Source organism: Aquarana catesbeiana, linkage group LG09 (genome assembly GCF_042186555.1).
Source record: "Aquarana catesbeiana isolate 2022-GZ linkage group LG09, ASM4218655v1, whole genome shotgun sequence".
NCBI lineage: Eukaryota > Metazoa > Chordata > Amphibia > Anura > Ranidae > Aquarana > Aquarana catesbeiana.
This window is the reverse complement of record NC_133332.1, coordinates 54,092,891-54,118,820: the sequence shown is the minus strand read 5'-3', so window position 1 is coordinate 54,118,820 and position 25,930 is coordinate 54,092,891. Positions and strand designations below refer to the sequence as shown.

Below are 25,930 nucleotides of genomic sequence, written 5' to 3'. Positions count from 1 at the left end.
GCCTTTTCTCCAGAAGCATGACAGGAGAGTCGGCAGTGCGGGAAGCGCTCGTTTTTTTTCAAAACTCGAGGGGGGGGGGGCGGTAGAGGAGGGGGCGGGACGTCAGCACAGGTGCTTAGACTCCCACTCAGGCCAGCTGCAGGCTATTAAAGGCACTCTGTACAGGTGCACTCAGCCTTCTGAGAGACACAGAGCTGACGGTCGCATGTAAGGTGGGACACAGGCATTCTCCTAGGCAGCATTTACTGAAGTAACACCAGACTGAGCATTGGGTAGCAAGGCTTTTAGCCAGACTACATCGCTCAGCGGGCAGTGTTCATTTGTATACCTCACACCTTGTTGCTTTGCACTATGGGTAGAAGAGGTTCAAGCCCCCCAGGAACCAGAGACACTAGGGGATCTCGTTCAGGTTCTGAGGGCCCCCTGTCGGCAGCATCCTCCCCCCCTAAAGATGGGCCAGGGACGGCTAGCCAGGGAGAGCCATCGGGGTCAGGGGCTACACCTGCTTCTGGCACTTCAGCCCCTGTATATATTACACAAGAGGTTTTTTCCTCAACCATTAATGGTCTAGAGGAAAGATTAATGGCCGTGATTACGTCTTCACTCAGTGGAAGAGAACGCACTAGGCTTTCCTCTGTTCCCCAAGACCCTCAGACAGAGGAGCTCTGGGATAAAGGAGATAAATCCCTTTCAGAGGATCGGGATGGGATGGATGATTCCTCTTCGGAGGATTCAGGTGGAGAGGGACCCTCTGCGACTTCCCAAGAGGAGAAAGTCTTAGTGCAGATCCTCACTGGATTGGTCCGCTCCACATTTAAGTTGCCCATACCTGAAACTGCTAAAGAATCCTCTTCTGCTTTGGGGTCACTGAAACCTTTCCAAGCAGCACATGCTTTTCCTGTTCATACTTTACTTGAAAAGCTTATTTATTCTGAGTGGGATCACCCAGACAAACGTTTTTTTCCGCCGAGAAAGTTTTCAACACTTTATCCGATGGAAGAAAAGTTTATTAAAATGTGGGGAATACCGGCTATTGATGCCGCCATTTCCTCCGTAAATAATAGCCTGACTTGTCCTGTAGACAATGCTCAGATGCTCAGGGATCCTGTAGATAAAAGGATGGAATCCCTATTGAAGGATGTTTTCTCCTTAGCAGGATCAGTGGCCCAACCTGCAGTAGCAGCGATTTGGAGTCTGTCAATACTTAAGAGACCATGTTAAGCAGGTCATCAAAGTATTACCTGAACAGCAGGCCCAGGGGTTTGCTAACCTTCCAGCGGCCTTATGCTTTGTGGTTGACGCCATTAGAGATTCTATCGTGCAAACCTCCCGTCTTTCACTGGGGTTGGTGCATATACGTAGAATCCTATGGTTGAAAAATTGGTCAGCCGAAGCACCATGTAAGAAGCTACTGGCTGGGTTTCCATTTCGTGCTGCAAGGTTGTTTGGAGAGGACTTGGATAACTATATCAAGAGAATCTCTTGTGGGAAAAGCACTCTCTTACCTGTCAAGAAGAAGAGTAAGCGTCCCTCTTTCAAACGGACTCTTTCCCCAGCGCCGGGGGCTTCAGCCTCCAGGCAGTCTCGACGGCCGCCTCCATCGGGGTCCAGAGACAAGAGTCAACCCCAGGGACAAAAGAAGTCCTGGGGAAAGAAGCCTACTAGGCAAAACACTAAGACCTCTGCATGAGGGGGCGCCCCCGCTCACTCGAGTGGGGGGAAGACTGCGACAGTTCTCAGAGCTCTGGCACGAGGACTTCCAGGACAGATGGGTAGTCTCCACGGTAACCTTAGGGTACAAGCTGGAGTTTCAGGAATTCCCTTCTCCTCGGTTCCTCAGATCAAATGTTCCCAGAGACCCAGAGAAGAAGCAGTCGCTCCTTCTAGCGTTAGAGCGACTTTTGTCGCAGGAGGTCATTATGATAGTTCCCGCAAAGGACCAGGGATTGGGCTTCTATTCCAACCTTTTTACGGTCCAAAAGCCAAATGGGGATGTCAGGCCCATTTTGGACTTAAGGGATCTGAACCGATTCCTAAGGATTCAATCCTTCCGCATGGAATCAATTCGAACAGTAGTTCCCACCCTGCAGGGAGGAGAATTTCTGGCATCAATAGACATCAGAGATGCATATCTGCATGTGCCCATTTTTCCTGCTCATCAGAAGTTTCTGCGCTTCGAGGTAGGAGGGCGCCATTTCCAGTTTGTGGCTCTGCCTTTTGGGATAGCCACTGCACCTCGAGTGTTCACAAAGATCTTGGCTCCTCCTCTGGCCAGATTAAGGGCTCAGGGTATAGCTGTCATAGCATACCTAGACGACCTGCTCTTGATAGACCAGTCGGTAGCCTCTTTGAATGGAAACTTGAGGACCACGGTCAGGTATCTAGAACACCTGGGTTGGATCCTCAACTTAGAAAAGTCTTTCCTAAAACCAGTAAGAAGACTGGAGTATTTAGGTCTGATTATAGATACAAGCCAGGAGAAAATATTTCTACCCCAGGCAAAGATCACTGCTTTGAGAGAGCTGATTCTGACAGTAAGGACCAAGAAGGGTCCCTCAGTCCGCCTTTGTATGAGGCTACTAGGGAAGATGGTGTCTTCATTCGAAGCAGTTCCCTATGCTCAGTTTCACTCAAGAATGCTGCAACACAGTATTCTGTCGACCTGGAACAAGAAGGTTCAGGCATTAGACTTTCCGATGCACCTGTCGCATGCGGTGCGTCAGAGCCTCAATTGGTGGCTCATACCCGAAAACCTGCAGAAGGGGAAATCCTTTCTACCGGTTACCTGGACGGTGGTAACAACAGATGCCAGTCTGTCAGGTTGGGGAGCAGTTCTGGAACAGGCTGCGGTCCAAGGGGTATGGTCCAAGACAGAGAGGACCTTACCCATCAACATTCTGGAGATCCGGGCGATACATCTAGCTCTAAAAGCCTGGACTATCAGGCTACAGGGTTATCCGGTCAGGATCCAGTCCGACAATGCCACAGCAGTGGCTTATGTCAATCATCAGGGAGGCACCCGGAGCCGAGCTGCTCAAAAAGAGGTGAACCAGATCTTAGTCTGGGCAGAGATGCATGTGCCATGCATATCGGCAGTTTTCATCCCGGGAATAGAGAATTGGCAGGCGGACTATCTAAGTCGCCAGCAGTTACTTCCAGGGGAATGGTCTCTGCATCCCGACGTCTTTTGGGCCATATGCCAAAGATGGGGGGTTCCAGATGTAGATCTCTTTGCATCCCGATTCAACAAAAAGATAGACAGATTTGTGGCAAGGACAAAAGATCCTCTTGCATGCGGGACGGATGCGTTGGTGGTTCCGTGGCATCGGTTCTCACTGATTTACGCATTCCCGCCTATTCTGCTACTACCACGACTCCTTCGCAGGATCAGGCAGGAAAGGAAGTCGGTACTTCTGGTGGCCCCTGCTTGGCCCAGAAGGACTTGGTATGCAGAAATAGTAAGGATGACGGTGGGTTCCCCGTGGACCCTACCGGTACGCCCAGACCTGTTATCTCAGGGTCCAGTGTTCCATCCTGCCTTACAAACGCTAAATTTGACGGTTTGGCTATTGAGACCCACGTTCTGAAGAGTCGTGGGCTCTCAGGTCCTGTCATATCTACCTTGATTAATGCAAGGAAGCCAGCTTCCAGGATGATTTATCATAGAGTCTGGAAGGCTTATATAACCTGGTGTGAATCCAGAGGTTGGCATCCCAGGAAATATGTCATAGGTAGAATCCTTGATTTTCTACAGATGGGATTAGAGATGAAGCTGGCCTTGAGTACCATCAAGGGCCAGGTTTCTGCTTTATCAGTATTATTTCAGCGGCCACTTGCTTCGCATTCTTTGGTCCGAAACTTTATGCAGGGGGTGATGCGTCTTAATCCTCCGGTTAAAGCGCCCCTAAACCCCTGGGACTTGAATTTGGTCCTGGCTGTGTTACAGAAACAGCCTTTTGAACCAATAAGTCAGATTCCTTTGGTCTTGTTCACAAGGAAATTAATTTTTATGGTGGCCATCTCTTCTGCTAGAAGAGTATCAGAATTAGCAGCTCTTTCCTGTAAGGAGCCTTATTTGATTGTACACAAGGATAGAGTGGTACTACACCCTCATCCTAGTTTTTTACCGAAGGTGGTTTCTGATTTTCATTTAAACCAAGACATTGTTCTACCTTCCTTTTTTCCAGATCCCTGTTCTCCGGAAGAGAGATCTCTACATTCGTTGGATGTAGTAAGAGCAGTTAAGGCCTATCTAGGGGCAACTACTCAGATCCGCAAGACGGATGTTTTGTTTGTGCTGCCAGAGGGTCCCAATAGAGGACAGGCAGCGTCAAAAGCTACCATTTCTAAATGGATTCGACAGTTGATCATTCAAGCTTACGGTTTGAAACAGAAGATTCCTCCGTTTCAGATCAGGGCACATTCCACAAGGGCTATTAGTGCTTCTTGGGCAGTGCATCACCGGGCCTCTATGGCTCAAATCTGCAAGGCCGCAACCTGGTCTTCAGTTCATACATTCACCAGATTCTATCAGGTGGATGTGAGAAGGCATGAGGATATCGCCTTTGGGCGTAGTGTGCTGCAGGCAGCGGTACAGGGTCCTCAGGTCTGATTGCACCCTACTTGGTCATGGTTCCCCCCCCTCAGGTAGCATTGCTCTGGGACATCCCATCAGTAATTACTGTGGCTCTGTGTCCCGTGATGTTCGAGAAAGAAAATAGGATTTTTAAAACAGCTTACCTGTAAAATCCTTTTCTTTCGAAGGACATCACGGGACACAGAGGTCCCACCCCTCTTCTAATACACTATATTGCTTGGCTACAAAACTGAGGTATCCCTGCAAGGGGGAGGGATTATATAGGGGGTTGAACTTCCTGATAGGGTGTGCCAGTGTCCAATCACCAGTGATACCTATATAACCCATCAGTAATTACTGTGGCTCTGTGTCCCGTGATGTCCTTCGAAAGAAAAGGATTTTACAGGTAAGCTGTTTTAAAAATCCTATTTTTTCTGTAAAATGAAATATGGCTACCTGGGAGCGTTCTGTACACAGAGTACAGAATACCCCCCAGAAATGTAATTCCTACTTGTGTGATTGGCTTACTGATTTTCCCAGAAGTCTGCACTAAGATACAAGTCAGATTTTGGGGATCCCCTGCAGCAAAGATGTAATTTTTAGTGAGATACTCCCAAAGGGAAATCATCTAAAAGGGATGCAGACCCTGACACTTTCTTCATTAGAGCCCTGCAAGTGCAGCAGCTGATTGATAATTATAAAATCACTCTCATACAGATTGACTCATGTACACAGATAAACAAACCACTATTTCTTCAGAATAAAAAAAGATAGGAATCTGAAACAAAGTTTGTTCAAATCCCTGCAATGTATATAGATCACCCAGAGGGGAATGTTTTCTCAAAAAAGTGGAGTTATTCTTTATAATCCTAAATTTGACGAATATTTTTTTTTTGTGTACAATAAAATAAATGTGAGTGTTAAGCAAATATTAACACATTGGATTTGATAAAAGTGAACACCTTTTTGTAGTTTTGATAGAACTGAGATGGAATAGAGCCCCTGTCTGTTTTTTTTTTTGCGTTCTGTGTCCCCGTTAGGGAGATTTACCCTTTCTATTTGTCCAGTTCACCATTATCATTGAAAGTGAAAGTAAAAGAAAATCTCAAATTTTGGGTTGTCCCTAGAAAAGTAATGTGGGGGGGGGGGGATCTTCCAATGGGGACACTATTTCTGGTGACCTGGGGGGCCCCAAGAGATTAACCTAATTTGCTTGGATTTCCTCTCACTTCCTGTTTGACTATGAGGCAGGAAGTGAAGGGAAATCTCCCCAATAGGACACAGGCGGTAAAAATAAAGCTTACAGGGGTTATAACCCTACCTTACTCTATCCAAAATGAAAAAAAAAAGTTTTGCCCACAGTTCTACTCCTTAAGTATATGGTGCTCTGAGTTTACACATAAATCTCCGCCTGTTCTGATCTGCAAACTCTAGGATACTTCCTGATTGTGTCAACGCTTGCAAAGCCCACCCTGCTTCCTGTACATTCCTGGTGGCCAGTGAGGCTGCTCATCATGGTAATTGACCAATAGGAAAGTGCAAATGTTAGAACAGCCCAGGAATTGGGTGTAGCAGAGAAGACTTGCAGGTATGTGCAAGGCACTTCTACTTAGGCCTCATGCACAGTGGACGTTTTTACAGCTGCTGTTTTTGGCTTCAGGCATTTTTTTCCTGCAGCCAGTAAACTTCCCAGCATGTTATATTATGTGTCCATGCACACGTAGGCTGTTATCAGCGTTTTTTGGCTGGGACATTTTCTGGCTGGAAAAAAAAACCCCAAACTAGTTGGTTTTGAGAGGAGTTTATGAGCTGTAAAAATGCATTAACGCGGTAAATGCAGAAAAACGCAGTAAACCGCGTCTAACCTGCGTTTTTGATCGTTTTTTGATTCCATAGCTTTTTTTAAGAGGTGTTTTCTTGCTAAAAACACTAAAAAAACTGGAAAAATGCTGTAAAACGCTAATGCGAAAAAGCAGAAAAACGTGTGTTTTTAACGTGGCAACGCTTCCGACATTTCTATAATGTCGAGTGTACATGAGGCCTTAAAGTGGAACTTTAGTCGGAAAATTAAGTTTTGCTAGATAGCTAAAGGCTGGCCCCTTTTGCAGGTAAAGCTATGTAAAACATAAAAAATAAGAGCCTGTACTGTATAAAATCCAGTAATGCACTCTCTCACCCTTCTCTGCACATGCTCAGTTGCTCTCTATATGTATCCATTTTTAGGCACTGCTGAGTTTGTTGAGGCCGATCTGCTGACAGCCTTAAAGAGGAATTAAACCCTCCTATCCTCAAGGCTACTTTCACACTGGGGCGGTGCCGGCATTAGCTGTAAAGCGCCACTCGTTTTAGCGGCGCTTTACCGCTGTATTAATGCGGCGCTTTGGCGCCACTTTTCTGCCGGTAGGGGGGCACTTTTAACCCCCAGGAAGGGGTTAAAAAGGGCTTAAGAGAGCCTGTGATGTGGCACTTCCGAAGCGCTTTTCAGGTGGTGCCCATTCATTCCAATGGGCATGGGTGGTGCAGGAGCAGTGTAAACAGCGTTCCTGCACCGCCCAAAAGATACTGCTTGCAGGACTTTTTTTCCTGTCCTGCAAGCGCACCGCCCCAGTGTGAAAGCACTCAGGCTTTCACACTGGGAAGGCTTGGGAGGTGCTTTTCAGGCGCTATTTTTAACGCTAAAATGCTTGAAAAGCGCCTCAGTGTGCAAGGGGTGTTACAGCCAAGGAAGCTGCTTCTTTGTGATCTGCAACTGCCATTGTGCTGCACATGTGATCAGTTATGACCCCAGCCATTTGATGGTTTGACAGTTTGGTTAAGGACACAAGCAAATGTGACAGTTGGCAATCCCAGCATTCTAGGAAAGTAACTGTTTTTTGAAACTGTTAAATCGATGGGTTTAGTTCTGCTTTATGATTTACCGCTGTTCAGGTGCTCTGGGCTTCAGCAAAATGGCGGCCTCCAGCAAGAAGACACAGAAGCAGTGCTGGAGGCAATTTACAGCACACGCTAATTTTGGTAGCAAGATTATTAATGTGGAATATATGTTCCTTGCCAAGGTGGATTTGATTTAAATCACTAGTAAAAAGGCTTGATTTAAATCAACTCGATTTCAATCAAAGTTTTTTCAAAGGATAACTCCACTTTCGTGGGGAAAAAAATAGCAAATAAAGAAAAAATAATATAGCGCATATAATTGCGACACTAATGTAAATGAATGTTATTAAAAATTACCTTTCCTTTTCAATCTGCAGCCACTGTAATTCTCTGAAAATGCAATGCAATATGGCTACCTGGAGTTTCTGTACACAGAGTGTGTGCTGACCACTCCCCAGAAACATCATTACCTGCTTGTGTGATTGGTTCACTAATTTTCCCAGAAGTCTGCCTAAGATACAAGTCAGATTTCAGGCATCCCCTGCAACAAAAATGTCATTTTTAGTGAGAGACTTTCAATAGGAGCACGTCTAAAGGGATGTAGGCCCAGCAGATTTCCTCATTAGAGCCCTGCAGCTGCACACCTGACAGTTAATTATGAAATCACTCCCATTAGACCCACTCAGAGCAGAGACACAGACAAACACAAAGGGATTTCTTCAAAAGGTTGGAATCTGCAATAAAGTTTGTTATAATCCTTGCAATGTACACAGATCACCCAGAGGGGAATGTTTTTCTTTTTAAGAGTGGAGTTACACTTTAGAGAGCAACTATCATTTCTGACCCGCTGTTGACTCACCAACAGTCCCATTCACTTTAATGGGATAGCTGGTAATGCGGCAGTGACACAACAAGGTGAGGGATGTGACGGCAGCAGGTGAGTGGATGCCCGCTAACGGGCGTTGCCATGATAGATCTGAAATGACAGGTGCTCTTTAAATGTAAGGACTTATTCTTGCTGGTAGGTAGAATATTTAATATTTGTAAACAAAATGAAGGTTTCCTATTTAGAATAATAAAGTGTCAGGTTAGTAAAACAGCGATATCAGAACCAATTCAATCATACTGTTTGTAGTGTACATAGTTTTGCAAAAAAATTGGAGATATGAATATTCCTGAACTTTGTTTTATCTCATGGTTACTGTGCAATTGTGTGAATGCATCAATGCAGTGCATGTTATCTCAGCTTGCAGAGCTTGGATTCATTGAATGAGTTTACCAAAAATGTTAAATATTGCAGAATATACTGTACAGCCTCATGCTACATAACTGAGCTCCATTTCATGCTGAATAAACTAAATTATTAATGTATCTTAAATACACTGAGCAAAATTATAAACGCAACACTTTTGTGTTTGCCCCTATTTATCATGAGCTGAACTCAAAGATCTACGACTTTTTCTATGTACACAAAAGACCTATTTCTCTCTAATGTTGTTCGCAAATCTGTCTAAGGCTGGCCATACATTGTACAATTTTCTGTACAATTTTCGTTAGATTTACCTTCAACTATGTAGTGCAAGGGCCTAATTGGATACAATTGAAAGTGTTGTTTAGTTTTGACCTCATATTATATGGTTTTCGGTAAATCTAAAGGAAATTTGTACAAGAGTATTGAAAATGTATGGCCAGCCTAAATCTGTGTTGGTGAGCACTTCTCCTTTGCCGAGATAATCCATCCACCTCACAGGTGTGGCATATCAAGATTCTGATTAGACAGCATGATTATTGCACAGGTGTGCCTTAGGCTGGCCACAATAAAAGGCAACTCTAAAATGTGCAGTTTTATCACACAGCACAATGCCACAGATATCACAAGTTTTGAGGGAGCGTGCAATTGGCATGCTGACTGCAGGAATGTCCACCAGAGCTGTTGCCCTTCAATTGAATGTTCATTTCTCTACCATAAGCCGTCTCCAAAGGCGTTTCAGAGAATTTGGCAGTACATCCAAACGGCCTCACAACCGCGGACCACGTGTAACCACACCAGCCCAGGACCTCTACATCCAGCATCTTCAAGATCGTCTGAGACCAGCCACCCGGACAGCTGCTGCAACAATCGGTTTGCACAACCCAAGAATTTCTGCACAAACTGTCAGAAATCGTCTCAGGGAAGCTCATCTGCTCGTCGTCCTCATCGGGGTCTCAACCTGACTGTAGTTCGTCATCGTAACTGACTTGAGTGGGCAAATGCTCACATTTGATGGTGTCTGGCACTTTGGAGAGATGTTCTCTTCATGGAGGAATCCCGGTTTTCACTGTACAGGGCAGATGGCAGACAGTGTGTATGGTGTTGTGTGGGTGAGCGGTTTGCTGATGTCAACATTGTGGATCGAGTGGCCCATGGTGGCAGTGGGGTTATGGTATGGGCAGGCGTATGCTATGGACAATGAACACAGGTGCATTTTATTGATGGCATTTTGAATGCAAAGAGATACTGTGACGAGATCCTGAGACCCATTGTTGTGCCATTCATCCACGACCATTATCTCATGTTGCAGCATGATAATGCACGGCCCCATGTTGCAAGGATCTGTACATCTATTCCTAGAAGCTGAAAACATCCCAGTTCTTGCATGGCCATCATACTCACCGGACATGTCACCCATTGAGCATGTTTGGGATGCTCTGGATGGGCGTATACGACAGCGTGCTCCAGTTCCCGCCAATATTCAGCAACTTCGCACAGCCATTGAAGAGGAATGGACCAACATTCCACAAGCCACAATCAACAACTTGATCAACTCTATGCGAAGGAGATGTGCTGCACTGCGTGAGGCAAATGGTGGTCACACCAGATACTGACTGGTTTTCGGACCCCCCCCTCCAATACAGTAAAACTGCACATTTTATTGTGGCCAGCCTAAGACACACCTGTGCAATAATCACGCTGTCTAATCAGCACCTTGATATGCCACACCTGTGAGGTTGATGGATTATCTCGGCAAAGGAGAAGTGCTCACTTAGGCCTGGTTCACATTGGTGCGATTTGGCATGCAATTTGACATGTCAAATTGTATGTCATATTGGCGGCAGTTGCCGGCAATGGCACCGTCCTAATCGGTGCAACGTTGCATTTGTGAAAAAAGTCGTAGATCTTTGAGTTCAGCTCATGATAAATAGGGGCAAACACAAGTGTGTTACGTTTATAATTTTGCTCAGTGTAGAAAACTATCTTTTAGATAGATTTTTACTACAAAAGCATTTTATTAAAATAATGCAAGACATCAGAATTGCTCAGTAGACTTATTTAAATACTTGTCTATTTTGTTAAAACCGCTGACCTTTCAAAATGCATTCTTTGATATTTCATAATTGGCTAGTTAGTTTTTCTCTTCCATTGAATTAGGAAGTGTAGGGGAATACAAGCAAGCTGACATGGTCCTTTTGTAACCAACATTCTGTCTTGTGGATTTTAGGTTTGAGAGCCTGGACCAGGAAATGAACAGTCTAATGGGTCGGGTGTTGGATGTTAATCAGATAGTGCAGCAGATGCTGGAGGGGGGACATCCCAGTTCCTCCGAGGTCCGAGCCTGTCAGGATCACCTAAACAGCAGGTGAGCAATGTTGCATGGATGGTAAGTGACTGAAGTCCAGACTTTCATCTCCTGGGCTTTCTCTCAATGTAGGGAAAACAAGTGTATAGGTGTTACAACCTTCCCACATAAAAGCTCCACCTGGTGCTCAGACCTTGAGACTGCTAACCCCTCCAACGTACCAGATTAAGGAAAGGGATGGCCGGCACTCAGGGTGACATACAGTAAACATGTACAATGCTATAAAACCACCTACGCGTTTCAGACGTTAGTCCTTAGTCTAAGGCAGCCTTTCTCAACCTTTTCAACACAGAGGAACCCTTAAAATAACTTTCTGGTCTGAGGGAACTTCTGCTAAAAATGACTATATCTACAACTCATGATATATTAGTGTGATGGTCAGTGGGAAGAATGTTTCTCACACTTGAGGTCATTGGGAAGAATTACCTCCTTATAGATAGCTAAAAAGATCAATGGTATAAGTGGGGACATATCTGAGAGGCAGAAATTGCTCCTTGCTCAAGGAACCCCTAGCAACCTCTTGAGGAACCCCAGGGTTCCATGCAGGTTGAGAAACCCTGGTCTAAGGACTAACTTCCGAAATGCATAGACTGTTTTACAGCATTGTACATGCCTAATGAATAAAGAAATACAATTTTTTTGAATGTCATCCTGAGTGCCGACCATCCTTCTCCTTATTTTTTGCACAATGTACCTCTGAGACAAGAGGTATTTATTTTAAGCAGAGGAATATTTGTCTGCTTTGCCCACTGGGCTCAAGCCAAACTATATGTTGTATCACTAACACAAACTTTATCTGTAGAGGACCTTCAGTGCTTTTCTAATCCTGTGAAATAATAAAAGCTTGATTGGATTTTGAATAAAGTAACCAGAAGATGAAATCCACTATGAAGGCTGAGCCCAGCGTTTGACAAGTGAAGTACAGTAGATACTTGCAGGTACTACAGAGTAGCATTGTAAGATTTTTTAGGACAATGACAAATTTACCGGTACTTTAACCAGTGGACCACTGGCAGGTTTACCCCCTTCATGACCAGGCCTTTTTCTTATTGTTCGGCACTGCGCTACTTTAACTGACAATTAAGTGGTCATGGAATGCTGTACCATATGAAATTTATATATTTTTTTCAAACAAATATCTTTTGGTGATATTTTATCCCCACTGGGTTTTTTATTTTTTAATATATAAACGAAAAAAGACTGACAAAAACAATATTTTTTTACTTTCTGCTCTAAAACATATCCCATAAAAAAAAAGGAAAATAAATCAAATCTCTTAATAAATTTTGGCCAGAAATGTATTCTACTACATGTCTTTGGTAAAAAAAAAAAAAAAAAATCCCAATAAGTGTATATTGATTGGTTGGTTTGTGTGAAAGTTATAATGTCTACAAACTTTGGAAAATATACTGATTTTTTTTTTTATACTTTTTATACTAGTAAATTTTTTATACTAGTAATAGCGGTGATCAGTGACCTATAACAGGACGGGGATAGTGCGGTGGCCAATCTGATACTAACTGAAGCTGGGGGGGAACTAACTGCCACTGACATCTCCAGTGACACTAATAGAGTGAACAGTGCTAATAATGTGCACTATCACTGAACTAATTACTGGGCAGGAAGTGGTTAACATCTAGGGCAGGGGTGTCCAAACTTTTTTCAAAGAGGGCCAGATTTCATGAAGTGAACATGCATGAGGGCTGACCATTTTGCCTGACAGTTTTTGAACCATTAAAATTAAATGCAAATTAAATATTTTGTGCTCTATCTATCTATCTATCTATCTATCTATCTATCTATCTATCTATCTATCTATCTATCTATCTATCTATCTATCTATCTATCTATATCTCTCTTTCTCTCTCTCTATTTCTCTCTTTCTCTCTCTATTTCTCTCTTTCTCTCTCTCTATTTCTCTATCTATCTCTCTATCTCTCTCTCCCGATCTCTCTCTCTCTCAGAAGGAAAGAAACCGCGTTCCGGTTTGATGTGGCCGTGCTCATTCTTAGTATGAGCCGGGGCGTGTGGCTGGGCGTGTTCACAAGTCTATGTGCTCGAGCCCGCAAGGAAGCTGACAGCGCGCAGCGCCACGGCCAATCACAGGCACTGTGACATTTCCCCGATCTCTGCATCTGCAGTCCGCAGATGCAGAGATCGGGAATAGTCACAGTGCCTGTGATTGGCTCTTCACGCTGTCAGCTTCATAGCGGCTCTGGCACATAGACTTCTGAACATGCCCAACCACACGCCCCGGCTCATACTAAGAATGAGCGCAGCGCTCGGGATGATAGTGGGGGCCACATCAAACTGGAACATGGGCCGCAAATGGCCCGCGGGCCAGACTTTGGACATGCCTGATCTAGGGTGATCAAGGGGTTAAAGTGTTACTAAACCCACAAAAGTAAAATCAGTAAAGCATGCTTGTTATAGTCACTGTGGAACCTAAGTGGTTAATCCACTGTATTGTGTAAAAAACATGTTTGATCCTGTCTTCGCTGATCCTCCCCTTCTTCCACTGTCCCCAATCCATCTTCTGATAGTACAGAGCCTTGGGGGCACACTGCACATGCTCAGTATGGTGTGTATTGCTAGAGAGTTTTTTTTTTTCTCTTGGGAGGGTACATATGATTAGCACAGGGCCAATCAGCACTATCCAGACAGAAGGTCAAGGGTCCTGCAGCCTCATAGGACAGTCAGACTAGAATGAAAACTCTTCCTACAAGCTTTTACCAAACACTGCTAGAAGTCACAAGACTGCTATATACTGCTGATGAGAAAAGGTATTAAGCAGTTTATATTTACTAAAATAGTTGAATTTCTATGTCCTGTGTACTGTGGGGGACCAGATATAGTGAATGCAGGCTCCTGGGTTTAGTAACACTATAAAGCAGAGTTCCACTCAAAAATCTGTCTCCTCCCCTCCTCCGATGCCACATTTGGCACCTTTCAGGGGGGAGGGGGGAACGGGTACCTGTTTTTGACAGGTACTGTCCCCCACTTCTGGGAGACGGGGCCGCCGCCCCGTCTCCTGGAAGTTCGGCCCCCTCCTCCTTCCTCTTCCTATCGGACAATTTAGAAAGCGCAGTGCACTTTGCGCATGTGCAGTAGGGAACCGGCTGTGAAGCCAAAAGGCTACACTGCCGGGTTCCCTTACCAGGAATGGCGGCTGCTGCACCCAACAATCAACATCTGCAACGGTGCTGACATCGTGGGCTATCTGGACAGGTAAGTGTCCTAATATTAAAAGTCAGAAGCTGCAGCAGTGGTAGCTGCTGACTTTTAATTTTTCGTGGGGGGGCTGGACCTCCTCTTTAAATGTGTGCCTAACAAGTGTTTATGTGTTCCCTGTGTGCTTCTTTTACTGGGGATCTAGTTGTTTCTATTTCTTGTGTAGTAGGGAATGAACAAATAACGAGATCTCCTGTCACTGAACACAGCTCTGTGTTGTTTACATTCACAGAGCTGTGTTCGGGGAAACTGAGAGCCGATCAACAGGTGCCGGCGGTCAATCATTGGCTGGGACCCGGGGATCAGCATTGTGCTTTGACAAATCACAGACCACCTCGACCGGCGGGTGTGCGCAGCCCCCTACCCGATCACGTATTAGGTATGTGATCCAGCGCAGGGAGGCTGCTTTGCCATCATGCATCCTCGTGATGTGGTCGGCAAGTGGTTAATAATGAGGGAGGTGTGGTCCAGACTGTTAATACATACCTAGTCTGTGAGGCACTAAAGCAGTGCATGATGGGATATGATCAACAGGAAGTGATGGAAACAAAAAGCATTTTTTTCAAACTAAAACAAACCTGAAAATTGAAAGCTTCCATGAATGAGGTAAGTAAGAGATAAAATTGATATGGCTGGGCCAAAAAGGATATTAGAAGAGGGTTCTATTTATTATGAAAAGTGAAATTGTGCCAGAAAAGGAGAACTTATCATTTAAACTAGTGGTCTCCAAACTGTGGTCCATGGGCCGAATGCGGCCATTGATTGCGCTTATCTGGCCCTTAGGGCACTGTTCCACCCACTGATATGAGGCACTGTTCCTCCAACTGATACCAGGTATTCTTCCTTCCACTAACACCAATGATGGAGCACTGCTCTTTCCACTGACACCACCGATGGGGCACTTCTCCTTCCACTGACACCGACGATGGGGCACTTCTCCTTCCACTGACACCAAAGATGGGGCACTGCTCCTCCCACTGACACAGACAATGGGGCACTGCTCCTCCCACTGACACCGAAGATGGGGCACTGCTCCTCCCACTGACACCGACGATGGGGCACTTCTCCTTCCACTGACACCGACAATGGGGCACTGCTCCTCCCACTGACACCGACAATGGGGCACTGCTCCTCCCACTGACACCGACGATGGGGCACTGCTCCTCCCACTGACACCGATGATGGGGCACTGCTCCTCTCACTGACACCGATGATGGGGCACTGCTCCTCCCACTGACACCGATGATGGGGCACTGCTCCTCTCACTGACACCGATGATGGGGCACTGCTCCTCCCACTGACACCGATGATGGGGCACTGCTCCTCCCACTGACACCGATGATGGGGCACTGCTCCTCCCACTGACACCGATGATGGGGCACTGCTCCTCCCACTGACACCGATGATGGGGCACTGCTCCTCCCACTGACACCGATGATGGGGCACTGCTCCTCCCACTGACACCGACGATGGGGCACTGCTCCTCCCACTGACACCGACGATGGGGCACTGCTCCTCCCACTGACACCGACGATGGGGCACTGCTCCTCCCACTGACACCGACGATGGGGCACTGCTCCTCCCACTGACACCGACGATGGGGCACTGCTCCTCCCACTGACACCGACGATGGGGCACTGTTCTTTCCACTGTTTCCACCAATGGGGCACTGCTCCTCCCACTGACACAGACATTGGGGCACTGCTCTTTCTACTGATTCCACTGATAGGGCAGTTCTTCTTCCACTGTCACCATTCAGTTGAAAAGGGCACATTTGGTGAATGGCACTGCCTTTCAAACTTTGCGAGGGAATAATTTTTGCCTGTTTTACCCCCATGTTTGTTGCATTTGCAGCTTAAGGGGGAGCAAGTAGGGGATGGTAAAAACAAGGCACAACCGCATGCTTTTACCACCCCCAAATGCAAAAACACTCATAGCTTAACAGTAAACCCCTTACAGGTTCAAGATGGCGCTTTGGGGGAAGATTTCACACAATCCAGGAAACTCATGGGGTTGGTTCACACGTGTGCCATAGACTTCTATTATATCCTGTGGGTTGGTCCACTTTCTGAAAGTGCATCTAACCTGCAGGTAATAACAGAAGTCTATGGCTCAGTGCAGGTAACCCACAGATGCACTGCGCTGCACCTGCGAATCAGTTTGGAAGCAGCCCAGTAACCACTGCAGAACAGATATGCCCATATATACACTGTGGTTTTAGTAATAAACTTACCTTTAATAACAGTCTATTAACAGTCTAATATTCTATTCAGGTATCCCAGGCAGAGTGCATTTGGTATCACTTCGCCTGTGACAGGAGGCGGCGCTATACAGGAAGCATTGGCTTATGTAGCTCTGCTCCGCAGCCACTTGCTTTCTTTACCGCCGGCTCTGGGATGGCGGATCGGGAACCCGTGATCTGGGCTTGCCAACCAGCCATCCCAGAGCAGGAGGTCGCGGGCCACATCAGAGGGCTCCACAGGCCACACGTGTCCCTCGAGCCACTGGTTGGGCACCCCTGCTATACACTGTACACGTCTAAACGTGGCGGTTTAGACAGCTGTGTGAATGAGCCCTATGAGTTTATGAGATGGCATGTGGAGAACCAGACAGGGCCTATCATGTGAAGCCAGAGCAGCAGCACTGCAAGTGTAATGCCGTGTACACACGGGCGGACTTTTCGGCATCAAAGGTCCGATGGACTTCCGACAGACTTTCGAACGACCGGACTTGCCTACACACAATCATACCAAAGTCCGCCGGATTCGTAAGTGATGACGTACAACTGGACTAAAATAAATGAAGTTGATAGCCAGTAGCCAATAGCTGCCCAAGCGTTGGTTTTCGTCCGTCGGACTAGCATACAGACAAGCGGATTTTTCAGCCGGACTCAAATCCGTCGGAAAGATTTGAAACATGTTTCAAATCTAAAGTCCGTCTGATTTTCGTCCGAAAAGGTCAGTCGGAAGTCCGATGAAGCCCACACACGGTCGGATTGTCCGACGGATTCGTTCCAGCGGATGAGTTCGGTCGAAAAGTCCGCCCGTGTGTACACAGCATTAGGCCTCATTCACACAGGGAGTATGAATTTGTGCCCCGTGCGACGGCCATGCACTCACACGTATAAATGTCATTTTCAAGCAGCCGCTGCATTACAATTGACATCATTGGGACCGTCTGCATGGGGATGAACGGAACACCTGTGTGTCCTCATTCCGGTAAACCCGGCAGTCACGCAGGACACGGACTCATATGATGAATGAATCATTAGTGTTGTGTAGCATTGGAAGAGGAAAGCTGAACATCCCTGCTGGGGAACCTTTTTCTGTTGGAACTGAACTTTCTTTAAAGTGGTTGTAAACCTCAGACATGAAATATGAACAAAGCAAATCCCTTTACTTGTCATAATAAAGAGCACTAAGTGTCACTTTTGTCTGTTGCTTTGTTCCTCTGCTATCAGCATGAATCACTTCTGACAAGTTTTCCTGACACCAAGAGAAAAATGGTGACAGGGGAGGGACCTCCATCTGATTGACAGCCTGAGCTCTGTTCCTGTGTGAAGGGGGTTGTTTCCCTTCCCTCCAATCAGTTGTCAGAACTCTCCTTACTGAGCTCTGCAGAGTGTGATTTCAGGTCTCCACCCCCTTTTTTCTGAACCCTCAGACAAGCGATATAATTCAGCACTTTAAACGTACAGTATGTAGAGAAGGCTGCAGATAAACTGGTACAACTTATGGAGGAAGATTTGTTTCATCTCTCTGTATCACCTGAGGCCAGTCACTTCACTGGGTATATGGAAGGGTTTACAACCACTTTAAATAAAAAAGCCTTTAACCGCAAGTTTGGTGACTGGATTGTGTCATTGGAAGCGATACGCTTGAGCCGAGCAGTAATTGAAACCCTTTTCTGTTCTATCCAAAAGAAAAGAATGTTTTGGCTATTCATACACCTCAATTGATATCACAGTCGGATCTAGGGGGGTTGATGGGGTGGGCTGCGTCCCCACAGATTTTAGTTGCGCCCCCATCAGGTCTCTAGTAAAAGATAGTCAAATCCTCTGCGCAGTTTTTTGTTAGTGCTAAACTACAAGTGAGAATGTGAAAATAACAATAAACAAAAAAAATATTAATTTAAAATATAATTTAAAAGAAAATATTTAAAATTATTAAAAAACTGAGTGCATCCACTGATCCATGATCCAGTCTGATGGGGGGCAATTGATGTAAGGGGGGGACTCTGATGGGGACATTTGATGGAAGAAGTAACTCTGATAGGGACATTTGATGAAAAGGGAAACTATGATGGGGGTAGTTGACGTAATGGCGTACTCTAAGGGGGAAAATTGATGTAAGGGGCACTCTTATGTAGACAGTTGATGTAAGGGTAGAAATTTGATGTAAGGGGGCGCTCTGATGTGGACAGAGGATACAATCTAATGGTGGCAATTGATGCAAGGGGGCACCCTGATGCGGGCAACTGATATGAGGGAGACTCTTATGAGGAAACCTGATGTAAGGGGGGACTCTGATGGGGACATTTGATGCAAAGGAAAACACTGATATGACAGATTTATATAAGGATACACTCTGATTGGGGCAATTGATGCAGCACTTCAAAAGGGGATTGCTAGAAGCTCACTTAGTGAATAGTAGTCTGGTAAGTGGTATTAATTGTGTAACTTACCAGAAACTTAGTTAGCCGCTGACTCACCAAATCAATGGTGTGATCCTAATAACTGAAAATGCATCATACTTAAAGGACTGAGCAGCTTATGCTAACAGGATCTTTATTGAAAAATTGTGTATAGAATATATAATAATTTCATACAAAAAATGAGCATAAAAAACCTCACAAATAAACCTCCACCATAGTTGAATTAAAAAAGACAATGTTTAAAAAATACTGCAGCTGCGCACACATTCCACACATGCTGACATATCTAAATCGCACCACTGGATTCCGTAGGCTCAAACCAACCCGCCAATGCTGCCTAGTAATAGGGTCCAAGTGCAGGTGTTGTACCACCTATCTTAGGTAATGATGTGCAAAAGTACATACACTATATTATTAAAAGTATTGGGACACCTGCCTTTACACACACATGAACTTTAATGGCATCCCAGTCTTAGTCCGTAGGGTTCAATACTGAGTTGGCCCTTTGCAGCTATAACAGCTTCAACTCTTCTGGGAAGGCTGTCCATAAGGTTTAGGAGTGTGTCTATGGGAGTGTTTGACCATTCTTCACGAAGCGCATTTGTGAGATCAGGCACTGATGTTGGATGAGAAGGCCTGGCTCGCAGTCTCCGCTCAAATTCATCCCAAAGGTGTTCTATCAGGTTGAGGTCAGGACTCTGTGCAGGCCAGTCAGGTTCCTCCACCCCAAACTTGCTCATCCATGTCTTTATTGGCCTTGCTTTATGCACTGGTGGTCAGTCATGTTGGAACAGGAAGGGGCCATCCCCAAACTGTTCCCACAAAGTTGGGAGAATGAAATTGTCCAAAATGTCTTGGTATGCTGACGCCTTAAGAGTTCCCTTCACTGGAACTAAGGGGCCAAGCCCAACCCCTGAAAAACAACCCCACATCATAATCCCCCCCCCTCCACCAAATGATGCAGACCAGTGCACAAAGCAAGGTCCATAAGGACATGGATGAGCGAGTTTGGGTGTAGTAGTGACGGCAAGCATGGGATCTTCTCCCCCCGCTTGCTGTCACTATTAAAAAAAAGATGCAGCCATATGGGGCCCTGCCACCTTATTCATTTACAGAGTTCTGTGAATGCAAAACTACAAGTACCGACAGCCTTTGTGGCTGTCGGCTTGTAGTTTCAATGAACTACCATGGCGCTGTTGAGCGCTCTGGTAGTTTATTCTCTCTCCCTGTCAGTCTGTATCTGCTTCCCTGTACGAGGTACAAGCAGGAGGATACACTGACAGATTTGCAGGAGTCCTGCATGGCATCCGTGATCTGCTGATCGCAGGTGCAACGCCTTAAGGTCGCCAAGTAAAAAAAAAAAAAATGCACATTTTTTTACCTGCAAAAAAAGTTGACCATATCCTTTAAAATACCACCTGGCGATCCTGCCATGAGGATCCTTGCTCAGGTCCTTCCTGTTATAGGGTGAAAACTGTCTCAATTGTGCCCCTGTGTTGTCATGCTGTCAAATGTATCCTGATAGGGGCTGCAAGCCGCTATTCTGCCACACATTGGGCATTCATGATCTACTGGTGTCACCAGAGTCATCAGAAGCAGATCCATACAAATGATGTGCAGGTGATGCTGGAGTGAGTGCGTATACATAGAAAGTGGCTGAAAGAGGATGGAGAAGATCACCAGTACTGAGATGCAAAAATGGTGATAATAGTATTTTTTTTATAAAAAATAAACTGGCAATTGTCAAAGCTCCAGGTATGAATATTTTACATGGTAAGATTAGTCCAGCTTGGACCAGTGTAAGTATGCATATTCCATCCCTGTGGAAGCGGAGAATCACTGTAGTATTCGCTGCTACTACAGAGATCCTCGCTGTCTGCCGTGCCTTGTTCCGAGTGGCTGCTCTGCTGCATAGTAACCACAGGAGGTCGCTCGCTTGACAAGGGCACCATTCACAGAATGCTTTACATTTTCTTAATGAATGCAAAATGTTCAGTGATTGGACAAGGTGAAGAGTCAGGGTGGTGATGTCATGATCGTTACCTTGTCCACTAAGAGAATGCCTGATATTCATTGAGAGAAATGTAAGGCATTCTCTGAATGGTGCCCGTGCTGAGCAGGCAACCCCTGTGGTTTAACTAGGCAGCAGGGCAACCACTCAGGAGGGGACCCGTGAGAGAGCAAAAGTCACTGTAGTGGTGGCAGCAGACCGGTCCCACAGGTATGGCTTATTCATACTGACATTGGTCCAAACTGGATCAATGTAACCATACAAAATAATCCATACCTGGAGTCAACTTCAATGATACACAGTGCCTTTAAATGTCTCATCAAATGCCATCCAATCAGAGTTTAGATCTATCTGAAACATAGTTTTCAAAGTGCTTCTGGGGTCACTTGACTTTGGTCTGCTAATTCCCTGTTTTTTTCCATAGAAATACAGAGGGTGGTCCTCACAACTTTTCCTTATAAGGTTGCCAAATATTCTGAAAATAAAGACAGCAACCATAGAGAATAGTGAGGATAGCCAAAGTTAACATGAATGAGAACAGCTAGGATGTGTCACCCAAATGATTTAAAATGCAGAATTTGCTTGACTTGAGTGTACCTGAAAGAGAATAAAAAGAATCGGCCATGGCTGAGGATATGGAAGAATTTGGTCACGTACCTATGGAAGATTTAACCCCTTCGCACCTAAGGGTAAAAAAAAAAAAATCGAAATGCCCAAGCACAATTTGGCAACTTTGACATGTTAGTAAAACCGTACATAGTATTACAATTACTTGTGATCCAAGAATTATACCTTGTGTTTTTTTTAGGACAAATTGGGCTTTCATTTGGTGGTAAATGGTAATCGATAACTCCTGATTTTGTTTTTTTATTATCAAAGGAAAACCGGCCCAAAAAAGGAAAAATACAACAACGATTTTTTTTAAACTGTAGCTGTATATTTGGCTGAAATGTTAGACAGGATGCACAGCCACTAGACATGGCTAGCCAGAAGATGGAAACTGAATAATGTAAAAAAGAAATTAGAATTCTTAAATTCTTCTTTAAATCTGAACATAAAGATAAGCATACATTTTCCAGATCAGTGGTCTCCAAACTGTGGTCTAGGGCCCGAATGCTGTTATCTGGCCTTTGAGGCACTATTTCTCCAACTGATACAAGGCATTCTTCCTTCTACTGACACCAACAATAGTGCACTATTCCTCCCACTGACACCACCGATGGGGCACTGCTCCTCCCAGTGGCACGAACGATGGGGCACTGCTCCTCCCAGTGGCACGAACGATGGGGCACTGCTCCTCCCAGTGGCACGAACGATGGGGCAGTGTTCCTCCCAGTGACACGAACGATGGGGCAGTGTTCCTCCCAGTGACACGAACGATGGGGCAGTGTTCCTCCCAGTGACACGAACGATGGGGCAGTGTTCCTCCCAGTGACACGAACGATGGGGCAGTGTTCCTCCCAGTGACACGAACGATGGGGCAGTGTTCCTCCCAGTGACACGAACGATGGGGCAGTGTTCCTCCCAGTGACACGAACGATGGGGCACTGCTCCCCCCAGTGACACCAACGATGGAGCACTGCTCCCCCCAGTGACATGAACGATGGGGCACTGTTCCTCCCAGTGACACGAACGATGGGGCACTGTTCCTCCCAGTGACACGAACGATGGGGCACTGTTCCTCCCAGTGACACGAACGATGGGGCACTGTTCCTCCCAGTGACACGAACGATGGGGCACTGTTCCTCCCAGTGACACGAACGATGGGGCACTGTTCCTCCCAGTGACACGAACGATGGGGCACTGTTCCTCCCAGTGACACGAACGATGGGGCACTGTTCCTCCCAGTGACACGAACGATGGGGCACTGTTCCTCCCAGTGACACGAACGATGGAGCACTGCTCCCCCCAGTGACACCAACGATGGAGCACTGCTCCCCCAGTGACACCAACGATGGGGCACTATTCCTCCCACTGACAACACCGATGTGGCATTATTCCTTCCACTAATACCAATGAAAGGGCACTATTCAATCTACTAATGCCAGTGATGGGGCACTATTCTTCCTATGGCTGACCACAGGCGTTATTTAATTTTGTATACTTCCACTGACCACCAAACCTGAGACATTTTCTACTCCCACTTGCCACAGTCTGGCTCCCCTATAGCCTGAAGGACAGAAAACTGGCCCTTTGTTAAGAAAGTTTGGAGACCCCTGTTTTAGCCACTTCCCAACCGCCCTATAGCAGATTTACTGGTACAGGGCAGCCATTCTGTGCAGAATCATATATAATTTGTGAGATTGGGGCAATTAAACTCAAGTAGCAGGTGCATTTACAATGAGCTGCGCCAGTCCAAACTGTAGTTTTAGGGCGTGGCAGCCCACTTTTATTGAGTAAATGAAAAGTTCACTTATACACCAGTTGCCCCACGCAAGGGATTCTTCCACAAAACATGAATTAACGAAAATACCAAGCCACCTGGCTTACGTGTTGGCAGCACTGCTGCTCCTCTTACAAGTCCTTTGACTGTGTCATTCAGCTCTCTCGCACACTTGGCTCTCCAGCCTTCAGTTGCAGCGCTCTGCTGCATGGCCCACTCCTGGCCTAGGGATTGGGGGTTCTCCTGACATTATTGGATATGTTTTTTAGCAAAGTAAAAAATATTGTTTTTTTTTTTGTTTGTTTTTTCAGAATCGTCGGTCTTTTTTTGTTTAAAGCTCAACAAATAAAAAACCCAGTGGTGATCAAATGTAAAAGGCAAAAGAAAGCTCTATTTTTAGGAAAAAAAATGACATACATTTATCTTATGTACAGCGTTGCATGACTGCACAATTGTCAGTTAAAGTAACGCAGAGCCGTATAGCAAAAATTAGCCTGGTTATGAAGCAGGGGTAAATCTTCCGGAGGTCAACTGGTTAAGCAATGAAGTTGCAGCCACTGTAAATTTTTTTTTTTTTTCAGATCTGCTTGTTTATGCATTTAAAATAACTGTTGTCTCTTATCAGGTGGAACCGGATTGTGGAATTAGTGGAGCAGAGGAAAGAACAGCTCACTTCTGTGCTTCGCCTGCAGAATTATTTTCTAGAGTGCAATGAAGTGAAGTCTCAGATTCGTGAAAAGAGGAAAGCTATGGAGAACAGCCAGTGTGGCAGTGGAGAGTTGGGTGGGGTGCTGGCCTTGCAAAGGAAACTTTCAAACATGGAGGCAGCATTGGTGGCTTTGGAACCCAAGCTGGTCCAGCTGCAGCAAGATGCTGAAGTTCTCGCCACATGCCACCCATCTCAGGCCATGGAGGTGTTGGTACACTTTGAAGAAATTAGTGGAGAGTGGGAAGCTCTGAAGAGGACTATCCAAGGATGTGAGGACTCTCTAACAGTCGCCAGCAAGTTGCAGCAGTTTATACAAGACCTGGACAACTTCCTGACCTGGTTGGTTAAGACACAAACTGCAGTGGCTACAGAGGAGTTGCCTTCCAACCTGTCTGAGGCTGAGAGATTGTTAGGACTCCATGCTTCCCTTAAAGAAGAGATCAATAGATATGAGGAAGACTACAACAAGATCCAGGCTGTCAGTGACCTTCTGAGCCTAGAAGAGGCTGACCTTCCATATCTTTCTCTCCAGCAGTGGTTGCAGAAGCTGGAAGTTGGATGGAACAAGCTTCTCCAGATGTGGGAGAACAGAAGGGAGGTCCTTGTGCAGTCCCACATCTTCCATCTCTTTTTAAGAGATGTTAAACAGGCCGAGGCTTGCTTAAACAACCAGGTGAGGCAAAATTTTTTTTTTAAATGTCAGTTGTGGTTGTAAAGAAACAAAGGTGTGCTAGAGTAATAGTAACTACGTACACTATCATTTGATTACCCCATTTCTGATATGCAGAACTTTAGTGAATGCTGGAGCAATAGAAGATGAAAGGAGGGAGTAGTGAACATGCAGCCAATGGGAGGTAGAGCTTATTATCTAGGTCTTCCCCTCTCAACCAGGGTTCCATGAAACGCTAAGGTTTCTCCAGAAGTTGCTAGTGGTGCCTTGAGCAAAGAGCAATTTCTGCCTCTCAGATAGGTAACCACTGTCATCAATAATCTTTTATAGCTATCTGTAGCCTTCCCAATGACCACAAATGTAGGGAGTATATTTCCCAGTGACCATCACACTAATGTGTAAAGGGCTTACCTGAGACCGTAAATTTATTTCTAAGGGTTCTTCCATGTTAATAAATGTCCATTGTAAATAACTGTATTTGCCAATATTAATGCAGAGCTCCAGGTACCTGTCCCTGCTTTGGCCCTCCTCCTTCCCCCACTGCCGGGCCATTCACAAAGCGCAGTGCAATTTGGGCGTGTGCAGTAGGGAACCGGCTGTGAAGCCGCAAGGCTTCACTTCCGGTTTCCCTTAACAGGAATGGCAGCAGCAGCACCTGAGAGCTGATCGAAAAATCGATCTTTACATTGCGGGATCCCTGAACAGGTAAGTGTCCTAATATTAAAATCAGCACCTACAGTATTTGTATCTGCTGACTTTTAAATTTTTGGTGGGGGGCTGGAGCTCCACTTACATGTACATGTACTGCGGGGCGGCGGGCTCCTGTGTGCAGAATCGCATACAGGTACCTCATCCTGCACAGTGGGTCTGGGGCGTCCCGCCGGCAACCCACTCCTGCAGTAATTGGACACCGCAGGAGCCAATCGGCTTCGTTCGTGAGAGAGGCAGAACGGCAGTCTGCCTATGTAAACAAGGCATATCGCCATTCTGTCAGTAGGGAAGACAGAGATCTTGTGTTTCTGCTAAGCAGGAACACGGATCTCTGTCTTCACACAGCTGAAGATCCCCCCCCCACAGTTCGCAAGCACCCCCTAGGGACACATTTAACCTTTTGATCGCCCCCTGATGTTAACCCCTTCCCTGCCTGTGTCATTAGTACAGTGACAGTGTATAAAGATTTTTTTTTTTTAAACAGAGGAATGTTTA

General features: G+C 45.7%; 1 protein-coding gene across 3 annotated transcripts in view; it reads left to right on the top strand.

The window, feature by feature from the left end:
* SPTBN4 (spectrin beta, non-erythrocytic 4) overlaps nt 1–25,930 on the top strand; it is a 285,984-nt gene that overhangs the window by 60,439 nt on the left and 199,615 nt on the right. For all 3 annotated transcript variants that reach the window (XM_073598514.1, XM_073598515.1, XM_073598516.1), the window contains 2 exons: nt 10,930–11,067; nt 23,971–24,727. In XM_073598514.1, the coding sequence (XP_073454615.1) occupies nt 10,930–11,067; nt 23,971–24,727 (895 nt within the window). The remainder of the gene's footprint in view (nt 1–10,929; nt 11,068–23,970; nt 24,728–25,930) is intronic.